Source organism: Aquarana catesbeiana, linkage group LG05, assembly GCF_042186555.1.
Source record: "Aquarana catesbeiana isolate 2022-GZ linkage group LG05, ASM4218655v1, whole genome shotgun sequence".
Lineage (NCBI taxonomy): Eukaryota > Metazoa > Chordata > Amphibia > Anura > Ranidae > Aquarana > Aquarana catesbeiana.
This window is the reverse complement of record NC_133328.1, coordinates 472,951,097-472,969,148: the sequence shown is the minus strand read 5'-3', so window position 1 is coordinate 472,969,148 and position 18,052 is coordinate 472,951,097. Positions and strand designations below refer to the sequence as shown.

General features: G+C 41.4%; 1 protein-coding gene across 2 annotated transcripts in view; it reads right to left on the bottom strand.

The window, feature by feature from the left end:
• The window catches only part of COLEC12 (collectin subfamily member 12), a 207,418-nt gene that overhangs the window by 149,262 nt on the left and 40,104 nt on the right, over window positions 1-18,052 (bottom strand). Inside the window, exons 2-3 of one of the 2 annotated variants that reach the window (XM_073631440.1) lie at window positions 9,969-10,019; window positions 1,368-1,511 (exon numbers count right to left, since the gene is read on the bottom strand). In XM_073631440.1, the coding sequence (XP_073487541.1) occupies window positions 1,368-1,511; window positions 9,969-10,019 (195 nt within the window). The remainder of the gene's footprint in view (window positions 1-1,367; window positions 1,512-9,968; window positions 10,020-18,052) is intronic. The other variant, XM_073631441.1, reaches the window with a different exon arrangement.

Here is an 18,052-nt window from a genome sequence, read left to right as displayed (position 1 = left end):
GGCCTTCTCGGCATCAAACGAGAGCAGGCAAGCTTTTAGATTGTGTTTTCGGATATAGGAAATAAGGTGAATAGTTTTTGTGGTATTGTCCCTAGCTTCTCGGCCAGGGACAAATCCCACCTGGTCTTTATGTATGAGTGAAGGTAGGATAGGAGATAGGCGGTTAGCCAGGACTTTGGCGTAGAGCTTAATATCCAGGTTAAGGAGTGAAATGGGACGATAACTGCTACATTGAGAGGGGTCTTTGCCAGGTTTGGGTATTACTGAAATATTAGCTGCTAGAAGGTCTCTAGAGGGAAGATGGGTATCGTCTATAGAGTTAAATGTGCTAGTTAACAATGGGGACAGATGATGAGCAAAGGATTCATAGAATCTCGGGGAGAACCCATCGGGGCCTGGGCATTTACCATTTTTCAGGCTTTTGATAGCGGCAGTGAATTCCTCTGTTGTAAGGGGGTCGTCCATGGCAGATGTCTGTTCAGGGTTTAGATGTGGTAGAGCTGTGTCAGAGATGTAGTCCTGCATGGAGGATAGGTGTGTTTCGTTAGTAGGGGTCGTCCCGTTTGGGGTGTGGAGATTGTATAAGTTTGAGTAGTATTGTTTAAATGCGTCAGCAATTCCATTGGGGTTATTGATTTTTCGTTGGTCAGATGTACAGATTTGTGGTATAGGTCGGCGTGGGGGGCGAGGATGAAGAACTCTCGCGAGGTGTTGTCCACATTTGTTGGCTAGAGTGTAATGTCGGTTACGTCCTCGGTCTCTGGCTATAAGGGAGTTAGCATCGAGTAGACGGAGCAGGTCTCTACGCGCGTTAAATAGGTCGGTATATGTTGCAGGGTCTAAGTCTCGCTTATGTGTAACTTCAAGCGTTTTAATCTTAGATAAGAGAGGTGAGATATCGGCCATTCTGGCTTTTTTTAGCCGAGAGCCATGCTGGATTAGTGTCCCTCTAAGTACACATTTCAGAGCTTCCCATTTAATAAGGGAATTAGTATCATCTTGGCGGTGATCTGCAATAAAGTCACTAATCGTTTTTTCAACTGCTGCAACACATACCGTGACAGTCAGTAGATTGTCATTAAGTCGCCACGAGGTCCGGGTGCGGGATTTTGGTGGATGGGCTAGGTTGAGGTGTACGGGTGCGTGATCCGACCAGAGGATATGTCCTATGGAGGCCTTGAGTGGTATATCTAGCAATGATTGGGAGATTAGGAAGTAATCGATACGGCTATAGGATTTATGAGCTACTGAGTAACAACTGTAGTCTCTCTCTAGGGGATGTTGTATCCTCCATATGTCTACAAGCTGTGCTGAGTTTAAAAGGGATTTTATGTGTGTAAGAGTCGTGTGGGACATGGCTGACTTACCCGAAGAAGTGTCCACGGCTGGAGAAAGAGTTGTGTTGAGGTCACCACCTAAAATGACACAAGGACCCCCGAATGATAGCAATTTGTTTAGAACCTTGGACAGAAAGTTCCCTTGATCCTGGTTTGGTCCATAGACATTAGCCACTGTAAAGATAGAAGAATTAAATTTGAGTTTGAGGAATAAATAACGCCCTAGTGGATCTATTAGGGAATCTAAGACTTCTGGGTGGAACGATTTATGAAAAGCTATAGATACCCCTTTGGATTTTGCATGAGGGTTCGTACTGTGGAACCATTGGGGAAAATGAGGGTTTTTAAGGGGTGGAATCTCTGAACCCTGGAAATGCGTCTCTTGTAGGAGCAGGATTTTAGTTTTAGTCTTATGAAAGTGGTATAACACTTGGCTTCTTTTTTCGGGGGTATTAAAGCCTCTACAGTTATAGGACGATAAGGTTAGATGCTCAAGTGAAGACATAATAGGAGTGAGGAGAGGCAACAGTATATGTTAATAACATTCGTGCCGAGGTCCATCCAGCCCAGGAATAGGGGAGTGAAGTAAGTGGGTAGGTAGGGGAAGAAAAAAAAGGTGGGAGAGGAGAGAGGAAAAGGGAGGGAGGAAGTAAGAGAGAAAAATAGGTAAAAAAATAAGCCACTAGGTGGCAGCATTAAGTAATCCTTTGAATGTAGAAACATTTCTATAAAGTACTTATAAACTAATATCAGTAAAGTGCGCAAACAGGCACTACAAGTCCTAAGGGGGGGGTGTGGTGAGCACCTAGAGTGCCTCCCGGTCCCGGGGTCCACGGGGGGAGCAAAAGCTGGTGTAAACATTATATAACCATCAATTTGTTATCATAAGGTAACCTTGTAAGAACATATAAGAAATAACATGTCACATATAACGTATATACCCCCACCCCCTTCCACATACATCAGAAAAAAAAAAAACATGGAAGCATTTCTATAAGGCTAACGTATATTAATTCGTAGTTAAGAACGAGTTTCATTATGGGTGGGGGGGATAAGCCATAATTATAGAACCCGTCCGCCCCAGCCTTGTCCCTAGAAAAAAGGAAAACAATGAAAATGTAGACAACAATAGAGAAAAAATTTGAAAGGATCATCCTGAAAAGGACATCCAACTAGGATAATGTGGGGGGACAAAAAGGCATCTGCAAAAATGATGATGCGAAAAAAATAAAGGAGGGGGGAGGGGGGGTGTTGGATCTGTAACACTGTTAGTGTAGTAGACAGGTAGGTAGTCCAGGGAAATCTTTACCACTTAAAAGTGGTTCAAGGGTAGATGGCCTGCACCGCTTCCTATTCTTCCCCTCCTTGAGGGAAAGAAAAAAAAAAAAAGAGATCAAAAAAAAAAAAAAAAAAAAAGAAAACAATACAATAGTCACGGTGGCAGGGTAAAGATGTGGTGTCTGCAGGGCCTAGAGACCAGTCAGCCGTCTGGAGCCTTCTGAGGGGAGCTTCTGGGTCGCTTGTTCTTGCTCGCTTTCTGCCATTGTGTGTGGAATGGAAGTCCCGGAGTAGCAGAGGGAAGGGGCCAGTCTGGCAGGGAGATCTGGGGTAGCTCCAGAGTGCTCAGGAACCTTGGTAGATCTCCTAATGTGCGGAAAAGGGCCGTTTTGCCTTCATGATGAACCCGTAATTGAAAAGGGAACCGCCATTGATATTTGATCTTTCTTTCCTGAAGAACAGATGTAATCGGTTTAAGTGCACGCCGCATGGCCAGAGTTTGGCGCGACAGGTCAGGCAGCAGCATTACTGGGGTATCATTCAGCCGAATGGAGTCCTGTGTGCTGGCTGCTTTCATGATCTCCTCTTTAACTTTATAAAAGTGCACCCTGCAGAGCGTGTCCCGAACAAAGGAAGAATCAGAAGTACGTGGGCCTGAGGTTCTGTGAACTCTGTCCAGCTCAATAGGGGTATCTTTGGGTTGCTGCAGGATTTGGTTAAATATAGCAGTGACTGCTCCGTGCAAATCATTGTGATCTATGGTTTCTGGTATGCCACGGATTCTAATATTGTTCCGTCTGCTACGGTTTTCGATGTCATCTTGGTGGTACATGAGCTGTTGTAGTATGTTAGTATGGGTATTAAGGATCTCTTCATGGGACTGTAATGTATTGCACATACCATCAGTGGTATTTTCTACATCCTCCATTCTAGTCCCTAGATCCCTCTTGAGCTCAGCAATCTCTTTCCTATATGACTTCTCCATGCAGGAGACATAATGTTCAAAGTCAGTTTTAGTAGGTAAAGAGCGGAGGTAGGCATGCATGGATCGCATCTGCGACTCCATGTCCCATCCGTCCCCGGAGCATAGGGAGGCCTGGGAGAGGCTTTGGGGGCTGTGTGGGTGGTATAGTGGGGGCTCCAGATCCGTGAGGGAGACTGAGCAGCCTCCGGACAGTACCTGTTCGGCGTCTGCATGTGTTGAGCGGGCCGGAGACGGAGGCGCCACCGCCATCTTGGAGGCTCTCTGGCTCTGGTAGGCCGCGGAGGAACGGGTCACAAAATTCCCCAAATCGCCCTGTGTCCGGTCGCCGGCGGGCTTCGAGTGGTCCCTGGGCTTTCCTTTACCCATCAGGACGTTCTTGGTAGCCGGATGGGTGATGGTAAAGGAGATAGAGCCCCGTGGAGATCGTCAGGACCGGGAGCTGCCGCGATGTGCGTCCTACAGCTCCATGCGCTAAGCCACGCCCCTTCCGCCGGACCAATTAGAAAGTGCAGCGCGATTCACACTTGCACAGTAGGGAACCAGCTGTGAAGCCGAAAGGCTTCACTGCTGGGTTCCCTTAACAGGAATGGCAGCGGCTGCACCTGACAGCCGATCCGAAGATCAGCTAGGATGCCGACATTGCTGGCTCCCTGGACAGGTAAGTGTCCATATATTAAAAGTCAGCAGCTGCAGTATTTGTAGCTGCTGACTTTTAATTTTTTGTGGGGAGGCTGGACCTCCTCTTTAAAGAGTACCTGTCACAGCTGCAGCCATTCATGTTAACTCCCCACAGCAGCCACTAGCACATTGGACCTTTTCATTCATGGTAAGTACTATCCATGGTGCAGTTAAAAAGAAAAAGTCACTAAACTTCAGGTATAAGGATATAGATATAGCCTCCACAATGATAACCTATCTGTTACACCTTTACTCCCATGTGTCTAGCAGAAATCCTTTCAGGTGCATAGTGACTACTGGCTGCAGTGATCCATGTGTATGGAGAATCTAGGAATTTCATTGTAGTAAATGATCCAGCTACTGATGACCTTCCCTTTGAGCTTCCATAAGCAAAGGAACAAAGTGTGAAGGTACCAAATTCAGTGTATGCACAAAGGTCTTTTCTAAACTCTCTTCCATCTCTGAGGCCCAGGTACAGTCGTACACAGTAGCTCGACTAACGTCAGAGCCAATGCCAATAGCACAGAACAGAAGAAGGATGGAAAAAAAATGTGTTATCCCTTAATCTCTCGTATTTATCATAAGGTCACAGAATGTGTTGCTTGTTGAAGAAGATCATTCTTATCTAATCTTCCCCTCTTTGGTTTGGTAAAATATTCTTTCAGTTCTTACAGTTATAAGTGAAACATTTTGCAAATTTCTGTAAACGAAACGGATTGGGTTTTTTAGCATTGAAAAAGCTTATGTGAAGCCTTCCTACATTTGTGCTTTTGCCAATCTTTGCCAATTTATCAAGAATCTACATTTTCATAGGGCCAGCTTTCTGTAGTGCTAAAAAAAAAATTGGGATTCTGTGTAAGAATATGAGGGTAGAATATGAATAACTCAAGGTAAGATATGTAAGCAGTATGGATGTTTCCTACTCAGTCCTCCTAAAAAAGGATACCTTCAATGTACTCGCCACAGCTGCAGCCTTAGCACAGTTTGAACGTATGTAAGTTTCCAGACAGGCAAAATAACATTTTTGCAGTACATATATTATATTTAATAAGCGAGAACAGCTGTGAACCTCTCAAGTTTTCTTCAACCACAGATTCAAAAAAGAAGAGGACACATGAACCAACCTACCTCAAGCATTGGGAAAGTGGCCAAACACAACAACCAATTTGATTTTGTCATAATGCTCTTTGCATGAAAATAAAGAGGGCTTCAGAAAGACAATTTTACTGTTTGTTTAAGAATTTCTTGCATTCCTTAAAAACATGTATAGATATATACATTGTTTACAGACATTGCTGAATAATAAACTCTTTGCTGAAATCTGCAGATGATATTTGGTCAGAGGAAATTATGCAAGAAAGTGACCAACAAATGTTTCCAGCTGCCTCTAATTCTGAAGTGAAAGCCAGATTAAATATACTCTTGTAATACGGTTTAGTGGGATCAGCATTTTGTATGTTTAGTGTGTATTTTTATTCTAAGACACTGAGTAATATAATTTATTGTTAGCTAATAAACAATGCCTTGGGATTAATGCTGAAGAAAAAAAAATATCTATCAAGATTTCACAAAATAAAAATGTAGGTCCTCGTAAACATGTTAATATTTCTTTTAAAGTGAATTCATTAAAATGACCACATAACCAAAATGTCATACTTCGGTCCTTTAGATGATTTAAAGTGGGTCAGAAAAGAAACTATTTGTCTTTGTACACACAGGACACTATTGGGTCTATTTATAAAAGTTTACAGAACTTTCACCTAAGATTCACACACTTTACTAAATCCAATTAGAAATGTATGTGAATCTTGGGTAAAAGTTTTGTGAAGCTTAAGTGAAAACATTTATAAATACAACATAGATCCCTAAGAGACTTCGGTACATTAAAAACAAACTCTCCAGCTATTGGGTGAATACAGCTCATACAGAAGGTAATCTAAAGATTTCTGGCCTCGAAGTTTTTGTCGCTACAAAATGGAACAATTATAAGATTGTTAGTTGGGGTATCTGGAAAGATGGACACATAAACTGTTTTCTGCTGTATGTCCTAAATGTTTGCTTTCCCATTTGTTTTTTAAATTTGAAAATCTTTTCAATGAAATATTAAACTAAAAATGGAACAACTGAGCCGAAGGCCATGTGGAAATGTGTGCCTTTGGATATTTAACCTTAGGAATAAGAGAAGGAGAAAGAATATATCTTTAAAGTTTTCTTAGCTATTGGCTGTGGAGATGTATTCAGTCATAGCAGGAGTTTAGGACACACTGGTCAATATTGCAGAAAACAACTCAATTGTAAGAGAATGTTTGATCTTTTCAAGGTACATGTAAGGCATGTTTAATCATCACATATGCAGGCCATGCTTACTGTTCAAATACAAATACCAAAAGAACACCACTCTAGGCAGACATCTCATAATGCATACCACCTGCTGATGGAAACAGGTGCTGGCCCTGCATGTAGGAATGAATAGAAGAAAATACTAGACGGCCGCACTCTGTTGACACCTTTATTGAAGACGGTTTAAAAATTCTTCTGGTACAAAGACATCCGAAGCACAGGATCAATGAAAAGCTGTCACACCACTATGGGGTGCCTAGTCATCATACATATCATATGAAAGATTTCACCACCTGTGCCACCCATTACATAGTTTATCTGTTAACTTGTCCTTGCAAAAAACAATATGTGGGATGCACAATTAGAACCTTTTCAGTGAGGGTCAACAAACATTTGGCTAGTATAAAAAAAGGTTGTTCTAATCATAGTGTCCCTTGACACCATTTACTATACCATAATAAGGATCTGTCCGCAACCCAATTTCAGATTATTCATAAATTTGTCCCCCATTGGAGAGGTGATTCTAGTCTTAGAGGGGTGTCTCATCTAGAAACGTTCTGGATATATGAATTAAAATCTTACTCACCCTTTGACATGAATGTCGATTGGGGCATTAATGATTTCATTAATAGAGCTTAACATATTTCTTTTCCATTTTTCTTTTTTCTACATTCCTTTTTATTTGTCCTCATGTTCATTTCCATGGTGTTTTATATGAGAATGTTCCATATGTTTCCGTAAATATAAATGGTTATATTGTGTTACTCATTGTTCGTTCTGCCTACTAACTAGCCTATGTTTTACAGAACTTCATTCCCTTCATCTTTTTATGTTCAATCAACATTTCTGTTATGTTTTACCTTGTAAACTCAATAAAAAACTCTTTAACATGAAAAAAAAAAAAAAAGAAAATTGTCTCTTTAAGTCTGAGAACCGCCACTGACTTCAGAGGTTGCTCCGGTCCTCCAAGGGCAAAGAGCCGAGTGGGGACTATCTTGCCCTCACTTGAACTTGACTTCCTGCCCAGCCATCACCGCCATTGGATTGGTTCCGGGCTTACTGATGGCTCTGGTAAGCTCATAAGCCACCAGGAAAGGGGTTGGACACCTCTCTCACCGCCTATGAAAGTGATCTTGCAGCGAATCCACTGCTGGGATCAATTTTGTCAAGAATCTGGCCATCTAGCGAAAACAAAAATCCCAGGTTTATGGCATCTAGCTGCTGCCATAATCCCTGTTGCTGTCTATCACAGGGGAGGAGGTGTGTCCCTCTGGTTTAGTTTTAGTACATCTGTTAGAAAGAAACTTTGAATAGCGTAGTGCGCAACCTGCTGGCTGTAAATAGTAAATATAAAATGTGGAAATACAATGTTTTATATATACATGAATAAAACGAAAAGAAAAGTTTCAGTTTTAGTACAAAACATAAACAAAATAATACATGAAATATGTTCAACATATATATATATATATATATATATATATATATATATATATATATATATATACACTACCGTTCAAAAGTTTGGGGTCACATTGAAATGTCCTTATTTTTGAAGGAAAAGCACTGTACTTTTAAATGAAGCTAACTTTAAACTAGTCCTAACTTTAAACAAATATACTCTATACATTGCTAATGTGGTAAATGACTATTCTAACTGCAAATGTCTAGTTTTTGGTGCAATATCTACATAGGTGTATAGAGGCCCATTTCCAGCAACTATCACTCCAGTGTTCTAATGGTACAATGTGTTTGCTCATTGGCTCAGAAGGCTAATTGATGATTAGTAAACCCTTGTGCAATCATGTTCACACATCTAAAAACAGTCTAGCTCCTTCCAGAAGCTACAAAACTGACCTTCCTGTGAGCAGATTGAGTTTCTGGAGCATCACATTTGTGGGGTCAATTAAACGCTCAAAATGGCCAGAAAAAGAGAACTTTCATCTGAAACTCGACAGTCTATTCTTGTTCTTAGAAATGAAGGCTATTCCATGCGAGAAATTGCAAAGAAATTGAAGATTTCCTACAACGGTGTGTACTACTCCCTTCAGAGGACAGCACAAACAGGCTCTAACCAGAGTAGAAAAAGAAGTGGGAGGCCGCGTTGCACAACTAAGCAAGAAGATAAGCACATTAGAGTCTCTAGTTTGAGAAACAGACGCCTCACAGGTCCCCAACTGGCATCTTAATTAAATAGTACCCGCAAAACACCAGTGCCAACATCTACAGTGAAGAGGCGGCTGCGGGATTTTGGGCTTCAGGGCAGAGTGGCAAAGAAAAAGCCATATCTGAGACTGGCCAATAAAAGAAAAAGATTAAGAGGGGCAAAAGAACACAGACATTGGACAGAGGAAGACTGGAAAAAAGTGTTGTGGACGGATGAATCCAAGTTTGAGGTGTTTGGATCACAAAGAAGAACGTTTGTGAGACGCAGAACAAATGAAAAGATGCTGGAAGAATGCCTGACGCCATCTGTTAAGCATGGTGGAGGTAATGTGATGGTCTGGGGTTGCTTTGGTGCTGGTAAGGTGGGAGCTTTGTACAGGGTAAAAGGGATTCTGAATAAGGAAGGCTATCACTCCATTTTGCAACGCCATGCCATACCCAGTGGACAGCGCTTGATTGGAGCCAATTTCATCCTACAACAGGACAATGACCCTAAACACACCTCCAAATTGTGCAAGAACTATTTACAGCAGAAGCAGGCAGCTGGTATTCTATCGGTAATGGAGTGGCCAGCACAGTCACCAGATCTGAACCCCATTGAGCTGTTGTGGGAGCAGCTTGACCGTATGGTACGCCAGAAGTGCCCATCCAACCAATCCAACTTGTGGGAGCTGCTTCTAGAAGTGTGGGGTGCAATTTCTCCAGCATACCTCAATAAATTAACAGCTAGAATGCCAAAGGTGTGCAATGCTGTAATTGCTGCAAAAGGAGGATTCTTTGATGAAAGCAAAGTTTGATGTAAAAACAATGTTATTTCAAATACAAATCATTATTTCTAACCTTGTCAATGTCTTGACTCTATTTTCTATTCATTTCACAACGTATGGTGGTGAATAAGTGTGACTTTTCATGGAAAACACAAAATTGTTTGGGTGACCCCAAACTTTTGAACGGTAGTATATATATATATATATATATTTTTATATACAAACGATTCTTAAGTCTTCAACTATGGAAGTATGACAAGCTTAGTCATATACCATTATTATGACACGGTGCTGACTATGAGTCGAAAGAATATTACGCAGCCCATGTTTACCTAGATTTGTTAGCATTTCAAGTGTAGCTTATTTTACTTTAGTTGGAACATCTTAGCTTGGTGAGTAATAAAATACTTGACCTACCAAATCTCTTATATCCAAAGGACTGCACCTCCTCTTCTTCTGCAAAGTCGTCTGGAAGAAAAAAAAGTCTTTAATGCAGTATCCAACTACTCAAACAGTGATAAATAATAAATACATTTATAATGCTACAGTATTACTGAGTTGGAAAAATAACTCATAGTTATTTACTTTTCCTGAATAAAGTGTAAATACAGTGTTCTCCCATTGGTGGTTGCATGAGTAAAAACCTAGATATTTGGTAATATGATCTTTGTAGCAAAGGAGGAATGATAAATCAGACTTATGTTCCTCCCCTAGCTTAAAAGACCACGTGAATAAGAGGATGATTTACTAATAGAAAATAGGCTGTTCGCTTTGCACGGGCAGTTGACTTTGCAAAAGAATTTGCCCCAGTACTTAGTAAATGTGGTGAAGTTTTACTTTGAAAACAATACCCAATTATTTGCAAGTGCAAGAAAAAACTGCATTTTTGATTGGATGATGGAAATTAGCCTCACCTCATTTACTAAACTTTGGGGTAATTTTGCTTGCAAAGTGCAACTTCCCTTAGAAAATTAAGTCTAGTTGCCTTTAAAAAATCAACCCCTAAATGTCTAGGGTCCTGGCCTTGTGTCTTGCACAATAGGAAGCCTGGAGCAGCTTTTTTTTCAAGGAAAGGTGTTTCAGCTTGCCTGTTAATATTTTGGAATCACACCCAACAAGACTGTTAATGTAACTTTAAGGTAACATATTTCAATATTTGCTATCAAAATAACCCATTGTATTGACCATTGCACTGCTTTGTATTGTACTGTGTCTTTTTAAACCAAAATCTCATTCGTTTAAAAAGACACCGACTGACAACTATGTGGCACCCTTAAGGCAGGTGCATAGAAAGACTGATATTATGGGTTACTTAAAGTGAACCCATCCGTAGCTGTATTCATATTGCAATGTACAGCATCAGTAAATATTTCTTTTCTTTCATTTCTTTTCATTTAGGACCCATTTACACCCAGTGCAATGACAAGCTAAAATCCATGGTCTACAAAAGGCCCTAATCACACTGGTGCACTATGCTGATGTGGTGTGGATCAAAAATGAAACATTCTACATTTAAACGCAATTCAACATACTGAATGCACTATAATGAGTTTTAAAAACCACAGTATTTTGGCTCCTGTTGTGAGAAAAAACACACGAAAGCAAGGAGTGTCAAATCAAGAATAATAAATGCAACATGAGTGGTGTAAATCCAGTAGACAAAATGCACATTACCCATGATAAGCACTTCCTATCCAATGACTCTTTCCCCTTTCCCTCTTACACAAATGGAACACGCTTCAGGTCCGTAGGACCTGGTAGAGACATGCGGCATGTCTGTTCATGTGCAAAATGACGCTGTTAGGTCCCACAGACTGGCAAAGTCATGTGGCATGTCTGCATATGTGCGGGATATCTATCCAAGATGGTGGCGTGGGAGCAGAGCTTTAAAGAAGAGCTTTGGGCTTGAAGAGGACAATGCTGGACTCCATGGGCTAGTAAGAATCTATTTTTTTAATTTACATACAGGCACAATTACCAAAGATATAAAATAACAGGTTTCTGTTAAGAAAGATGTATATACTTGCCCATTTTCCGACCGCTCAGGTCCTGTCACGTGACCTTGCTCCCCTGGGTCATCCAGTGCCGCTGCAAGGAAGAGGAAAAAATGCTGACAACAAATGGGCTATTAAAGCCTATGGGTGATGTCATTGCTTCAGGCTTTACTAGCCATTGTTGGAGCACTCTCTCCTCTCCCCTTTAACGCTGCTGGCAGACATAGGGAAGACCAGACTGGAGTGGGCTGAAAATGAGTAAGTTTCCTACATAATAGGAATACAAAGTAGGAATACATGTTTCCTACAAAGGTTGGTAAACAGTGACGGCCCGTCCATATAGGGCGCACGGGCGCTGCCCCCCTATCCAATGGTCTGGCCCCCTGATCTACATATCAGGGCGCCGGACTATGGATTCCAATAGGGGGAGTATTGTTTTTTAAAGCACCAGATTAGAGCCAGAGGCTTAAATAGGCTTCAAAAAAAGGTGGGCTCGGGGCGCAGAGCACTGCCAGTGCTGTCGGTGCCACGCTTCCGGCTGCCCGGAGGGGGGGATGCATTTTTCAAACCCCCCCAAAAGAAAACACACCAGCCACCACTGTTGGTAACCATAGCTGTAAGGAGTTAGGGTTAAGCTTGAATTACACTTTGTTAAAGCCAAGTAAATATGCCTAGGCATAGTCTCTCAAGATCTGCCTGAGAGGACCATTGAGTCTGCTGCTTGTTAATGATGTCATGCAAAACAATTTTGATGATAATGGAAACGGGAAGGAGTTATTGATTTAATAGAGCAAATAGTGGTACTGGTTTCCTATTATCACTTCATCTCCACTTTTTCAGCTTTGACTAGAAGAATTTCCTGTATCAGTAGGCCAATTTCGGTAGCTGCATCAAAGCTTTTGGATGCACAGATGTTAAGCAGTGTTGGTAAAAGGAGACACAGCAATAGCGTGCAGACAAAAAAGGGAATAACTTCAGCTGATACCTATCAAAAATGGAGAATGTGCTAGTTGACAATAATAATTATGTAATGAAGTGCTAGTAAAGGGATTTATGAAGAAAGACATATACAAATTAGGTCCATGTTATACCAGTCCTGCAATGACAGCCAATATCAATTATGAGGTAGTGATTATATTTGTTAAAAAAGGTTCATGGCTCTTTTCAGGGGGGCAAAAATAAATAATATATTCTATTCGACAAATCAGTCTGCATGAATTTGTTAGCGATAGTGAGAAAAGCAGTATAATAGATCCTTTGCAGCCAGCAAAATATAATCCCCTGCAACAAGATCCACCACAGCAACAATAGACCCCCATCAGCTACAAAAAAAATCTCCCAACAATCAACATCAATGGACCCTCCAGCAGCTGGAAACAATTGACCCCTCCCTCAACAGTAGGTCCATCCAAGCAACAACTGACCCCCCCCTAGCAACATATGACCCTTCCAGCGGCAATAGATCATCCACCAGCAGCAATAGATCATCCTCCAGCAGCCAGCAACAATAGACCCTCCTGCACACCCCAGCAGCCCTTGCCATTACATACATTTAGTGCTGGTGGTGGCAGAACTGCGTTCCCCCACATTCCCGCTGAAAAAAAGTCCTGGGAATCGGGACAGGAAAATAAGAAAATAATAGAAATCTGGTTCTTACACTCAGCATATTTTCACTTTCATCTATATTTTGATTGGAGTATTCTCTGTTACTTCCTGTCCTAGTGACAGAAAAAGTAGCCCAGATAGCAAGGATAAAGTGCCACAAATTTGTGGCAGTGTTGAAAAGTCTTGTTTACTTGCTGTACATTTTCACTGGCAAGTTGTATACTTGCAGAGCACTTGAAGTACAAGTTTTAATGGACATTTTTCTAATTTGTAGCAAATTTTCATTGCAAGTCTCTAGCAAGAGCAAAGTTACAGTGGTGAATCTACAACAAGAGTTCTGCAAGTCTACAGCATGAAAATTCAGCCACTGTGGTGGGATGACTATTGTTATGCAACAAACTTGTGAAGTCTGGCAAGTCTAGCAAAAGCTTAGCAAGTCATTTTCAAACTTTCAGCTCAACTGCTTGCTATCTGGGAGGTGAAATCTCTCATAACTCACCACCCTGTACATTAGACCCAATTACATACTGAAAATGGCTTGCCTATGATCACTTGAAAACGAATAACTGCAATTTTGAAAAACTGTCTAAAACTCCTGTCATTTTTTTTGCCATCTGTGTCCCTTGTGGAGAATACATTCCCATAGACACGACAGGAAGTAATAAGAAAAGCTTGCCAAAATAAGCGTAATTTCCTCTTACACTGTTGTTACCAGAATGTAAGTATTGGAACATTTTATTTGTATTTTTGTTAATTGATAGCGAGTTAATTTTGGATTCTTCCTTATTTTCAGTCCTGATGACCGTAGTCACTAGGTCAAATAAAGTGTGTTAATATCCCCATTGGGAAGACAGGCATCAATAAAACCTGACAGAGGTTCTTCCCCCTCCTTACTCTATCCAAAGGCTAAAAAGTTATGGCTTTAGAAACACTTTTATAACAAGCAATTAAAAAATAATGAAATTAATGTATGGACTGTTTTGTCTTTCCTGTGATAAGTACAGGTCATAGAAGGCAGCCATGTGACCACGTGAGCCTCTGTCCATCAAGCCAGTTTGCACTACTGTATCACCTAACATTGGTTTTTCAATTGTACATTATCTGTCAGAGTGACTGACTGGATATTTCATTCATACAGATCTGAAGAATAACAATGCTCATTTATTTGAATTGTTTATATATTGTAAAGATATTCATCAGAGAACACTGAACCCTACACATCAGCCTCGATCCCTGGTCTTAAATGTACAGTTTGCAGACACAAACACACACACACACACACACACACACACACACACACACACTATTTAGAATGAAAATTCTGTAAAGGCCAGTTAACTTATTAAGCTATTCTGGAGTGTGGGAGAAGATGCAAACATTGGATAAGATTCCATGCAGACAGTAATCTTTGATGGGAATATAGCCTCAGGGTTGCAAAGCCACTGTGCCAACCAATAAACTGCCATACCACAGACCATAAAAACGAACAATAACATGTTAACATAACATTGTAGCTTTATTGTGTTTGAGTTATTGTGAGAACTACCTATTTCATCATTTTATGTTCTAACGTCTGTATGTTTTTTTACTCTTCAGAATATAGTGCTGTTTATGATGATAACTGTATTGCAGTAAAATCCTTTACAGCTGAATATCATGTAGATATAAAAAATGTAATGCAGATTAGTATGCAATAAAAAAGTAATTAAATGTATTTATAAATGCAGCTAGTAGTTAGTTAATGCTTGACTTGTATAATCCCTGCACATAAACTGGTTGAAGTAAGGGCACCACTAAGGGCCAATCAGGTGTGCTAGATACATGTCCCAACTAGGAACACCACTAAGGGCCAATCAGGTGTGCTACATACATGTCCCAACTACGAACACCACTAAGGGCCAATCAGGTGTGCTACATACATGTCCCAACTACGAACACCACTAAGGGCCAATCAGGTATGCTACATACATGTCCCAACTACGAACACCACTAAGGGCCAATCAGGTGTGCTACATACATGTCCCAACTACGAACACCACTAAGGGCCAATCAGGTGTGCTACATACATGTCCCAACTAGGAACACCACTAAGGGTCAATCAGGTGTGCTACATACATGTCCCAACTACGAACACCACTAAGGGCCAATCAGGTGTGCTACATACATGTCCCAACTACGAACACCACTAAGGGCCAATCAGGTGTGCTACATACATGTCACAACTACGAACACCACTAAGTGCCAATCAGGTGTGCTACATACATGTCCCAACTACGAACACCACTAAGGGCCAATCAGGTGTGCTACATACATGTCCCAACTAGGAACACCACTAAGGGTCAATCAGGTGTGCTACATACATGTCACAACTAGGAACACCACTAAGGGTCAATCAGGTGTGCTACATACATGTCCCATCTAGGAACACCACTAAGGGTCAATCAGGTGTGCTACATACATGTCCCATCTAGGAACATGGTAACTAGGAACTTTTTAAAGTGAAACTCACCCATCCATCCATGACTCCATGCTTTTTGTCGAGAAATCACTTGGAAAAACACCCCCTGTCTCCCAGCATTTCTAGCTGCTGTCATCCTGGGTAAGAGCAGATGATTCATGTAGAATTTACTTGCTGGAATCCACCTGCCCTTAGCTCAGGCATGCAGGTGGGATGGTCTGCTTAAGTAAGAAAGCCCCTCATCCCCACCTGCAGATGAAAGAATATGCTCAGACTCATGGGATGCATGATGTCATCTTGGCCTAGGCCAGAAACCAGGAAGCAATTAAAGAAATGTTACAGAACAAGTAAATAAAAAAAAAATCTGTTCCATGCTAGCAGCATAATAATTACAAATAGGTAATACTGACTGAGAGACTTTAGTTCTGCTTTAATTCCAATAGAGAACATTTTAAGTCACCAGTATGGATGTGCTGTGTAACAGGGCTGTGCAAATCTCAGAAATGCATGAATGGAAATACAAATCATTTTGACAGATAAAACAGCTCCCTTGTATTAATTTCAATAGTTTTGTTGTTTGCCTTTCAGATTTAAAGCCGAACTTCAACCAGATTATATTAATCCCTATAGTATGGCTCTATGTGACACTCAGCCCAATGTCTAGGTCAGGAACCATAGCTAGTAAGTGTTTCTTCTGCCCTCAGTAACCCCCATTCCCTTAAGGCACGCAGCCTACAGGCACTTGTAGTCCTGAAGCTGGTACGGCAGGGCCTGTGGCAGTGGCCAGGAGAGACTGCAGGCAAGTGTGAACCTGTTACAATTCTGAGAGCAGGGCTGGCAATGGGAAAAAGTAATCCAGAAGACAGTTCTGAGGTCATGGGCTCGGGGCGGGCAGCAGATAAGCATAATCAGTAAACAGTCCAAGGTCAAGGCAGGCAACAGTCCAAAGAGAGTGATCAGTAATCCGAGCAGGGGTCAGCAACGAAAAATCAAAGGCAGGTAGCCAGGTCAGGGACTTTTAGAAATGCAGGTAGAGAGCCAGGAAACAAGAATGCTATCACAAACCTAGGGCTCTGGGCTTGTGATGCTCAAACAGAGGCCCCAAATGTAGTCAAGTGTGAACAAGCCCTAAAGAAGCATTAGAACCTGAAGTGTTATGATCGGTCTTTGAAAATCCTGTTCTGAGGATCTTTGACATTTTTAAATTATTTAGATTATGCTTTCCATAACGTTTTTATTTCCCTGTATTTGTAGAGCAGATTTTTTAGTCTATTTTTGTGGTCTGGAGGAAGTTAAAATGGCTGAAAACGAAACTTCCGGTTCTCCTGAAGCTGGTGTACTTGGTTCACATGGAAGCAGTGGGTGAGGCTATTTAGGGGGTCAGGGAGTGTCGGCTCCCCGCCTACTGAGCAAAGCCCAATCACAGGCACAATGTGTATAGGAGGGAGGAGCAGAGCCCATGATGTCTCCCCACGGCCATCTTTAGTTGTTATGTGGTGAGCCATGACCATTACAAGCATTGAGAGCCTTGCTGTTTTTATATCTTGTAAGTTTTTAAGGTCTTTTTGGGTGCATTTAAAGGTTATAAATAGAGAGTGCTATGGTTCTGCTTTTTTGTTTTATGGTACCCATACTTTTTTGATGGCTGAGCATACTGAATGGGGGAGATTGCTTTAAAACTGGACTGAGAGAAGGACCAGTGAAGGAGGTTTCCCAATTAACACAGCTGGCACATTGATTTGAGAAGTGTGATGAGCGAGTTATGACCTGTTCATGAGGTCTAATGCCTGGTACACACAATGAGATTATCGGACAAATGCTTGTCTATTTTTTTTCCATGCTAATCTCATATAGAAAATGAAAAGGTTACTAAAGTTACAAAAATTCTCGTACGACAGAATAAAAATTCAGAAGTTATACAATGTATTTGTATTATATTTTCAGATGAAAACTACTGATTAATCAATTGCGGACCAGCCACCGTCATTATACTGCGGCAGGTCGGCACGATCCCGCGAGCCGTCGTGGCTATATTTTGGCTCCTGTAATCGGGATAGCAGGCGCGAGCGTGCCGCCGCACTGCGTGGGTGCCGATGCTCATGACCGGTGGTCACAATGACCGCTGGCCGCAAGTGATCGCGGGCATGAGAGGCAGAACAGGGACGTGTGTGTAAACTTTATTATTATTATTATACAGGATTTATATAGCGCCGACAGTTTACGCAGCGCTTTACAACAACATTAGGGCAGACAGTACAAGTACAATACAATTCAATACAGGAGGAATCAGAGGGCCCTGCTCGTTAGAGCTTACAATCTAGGAGGGAGGGTCAAGTTATACAAAAGGGTAATAGCTGTGGGGGATGAGCTAATGGAGGAAATAATGCAGTTGTTAGATGGAGGCAGGATAGGCTTCTCTGAAGAGGAAAGTCTTCAGGGATCGC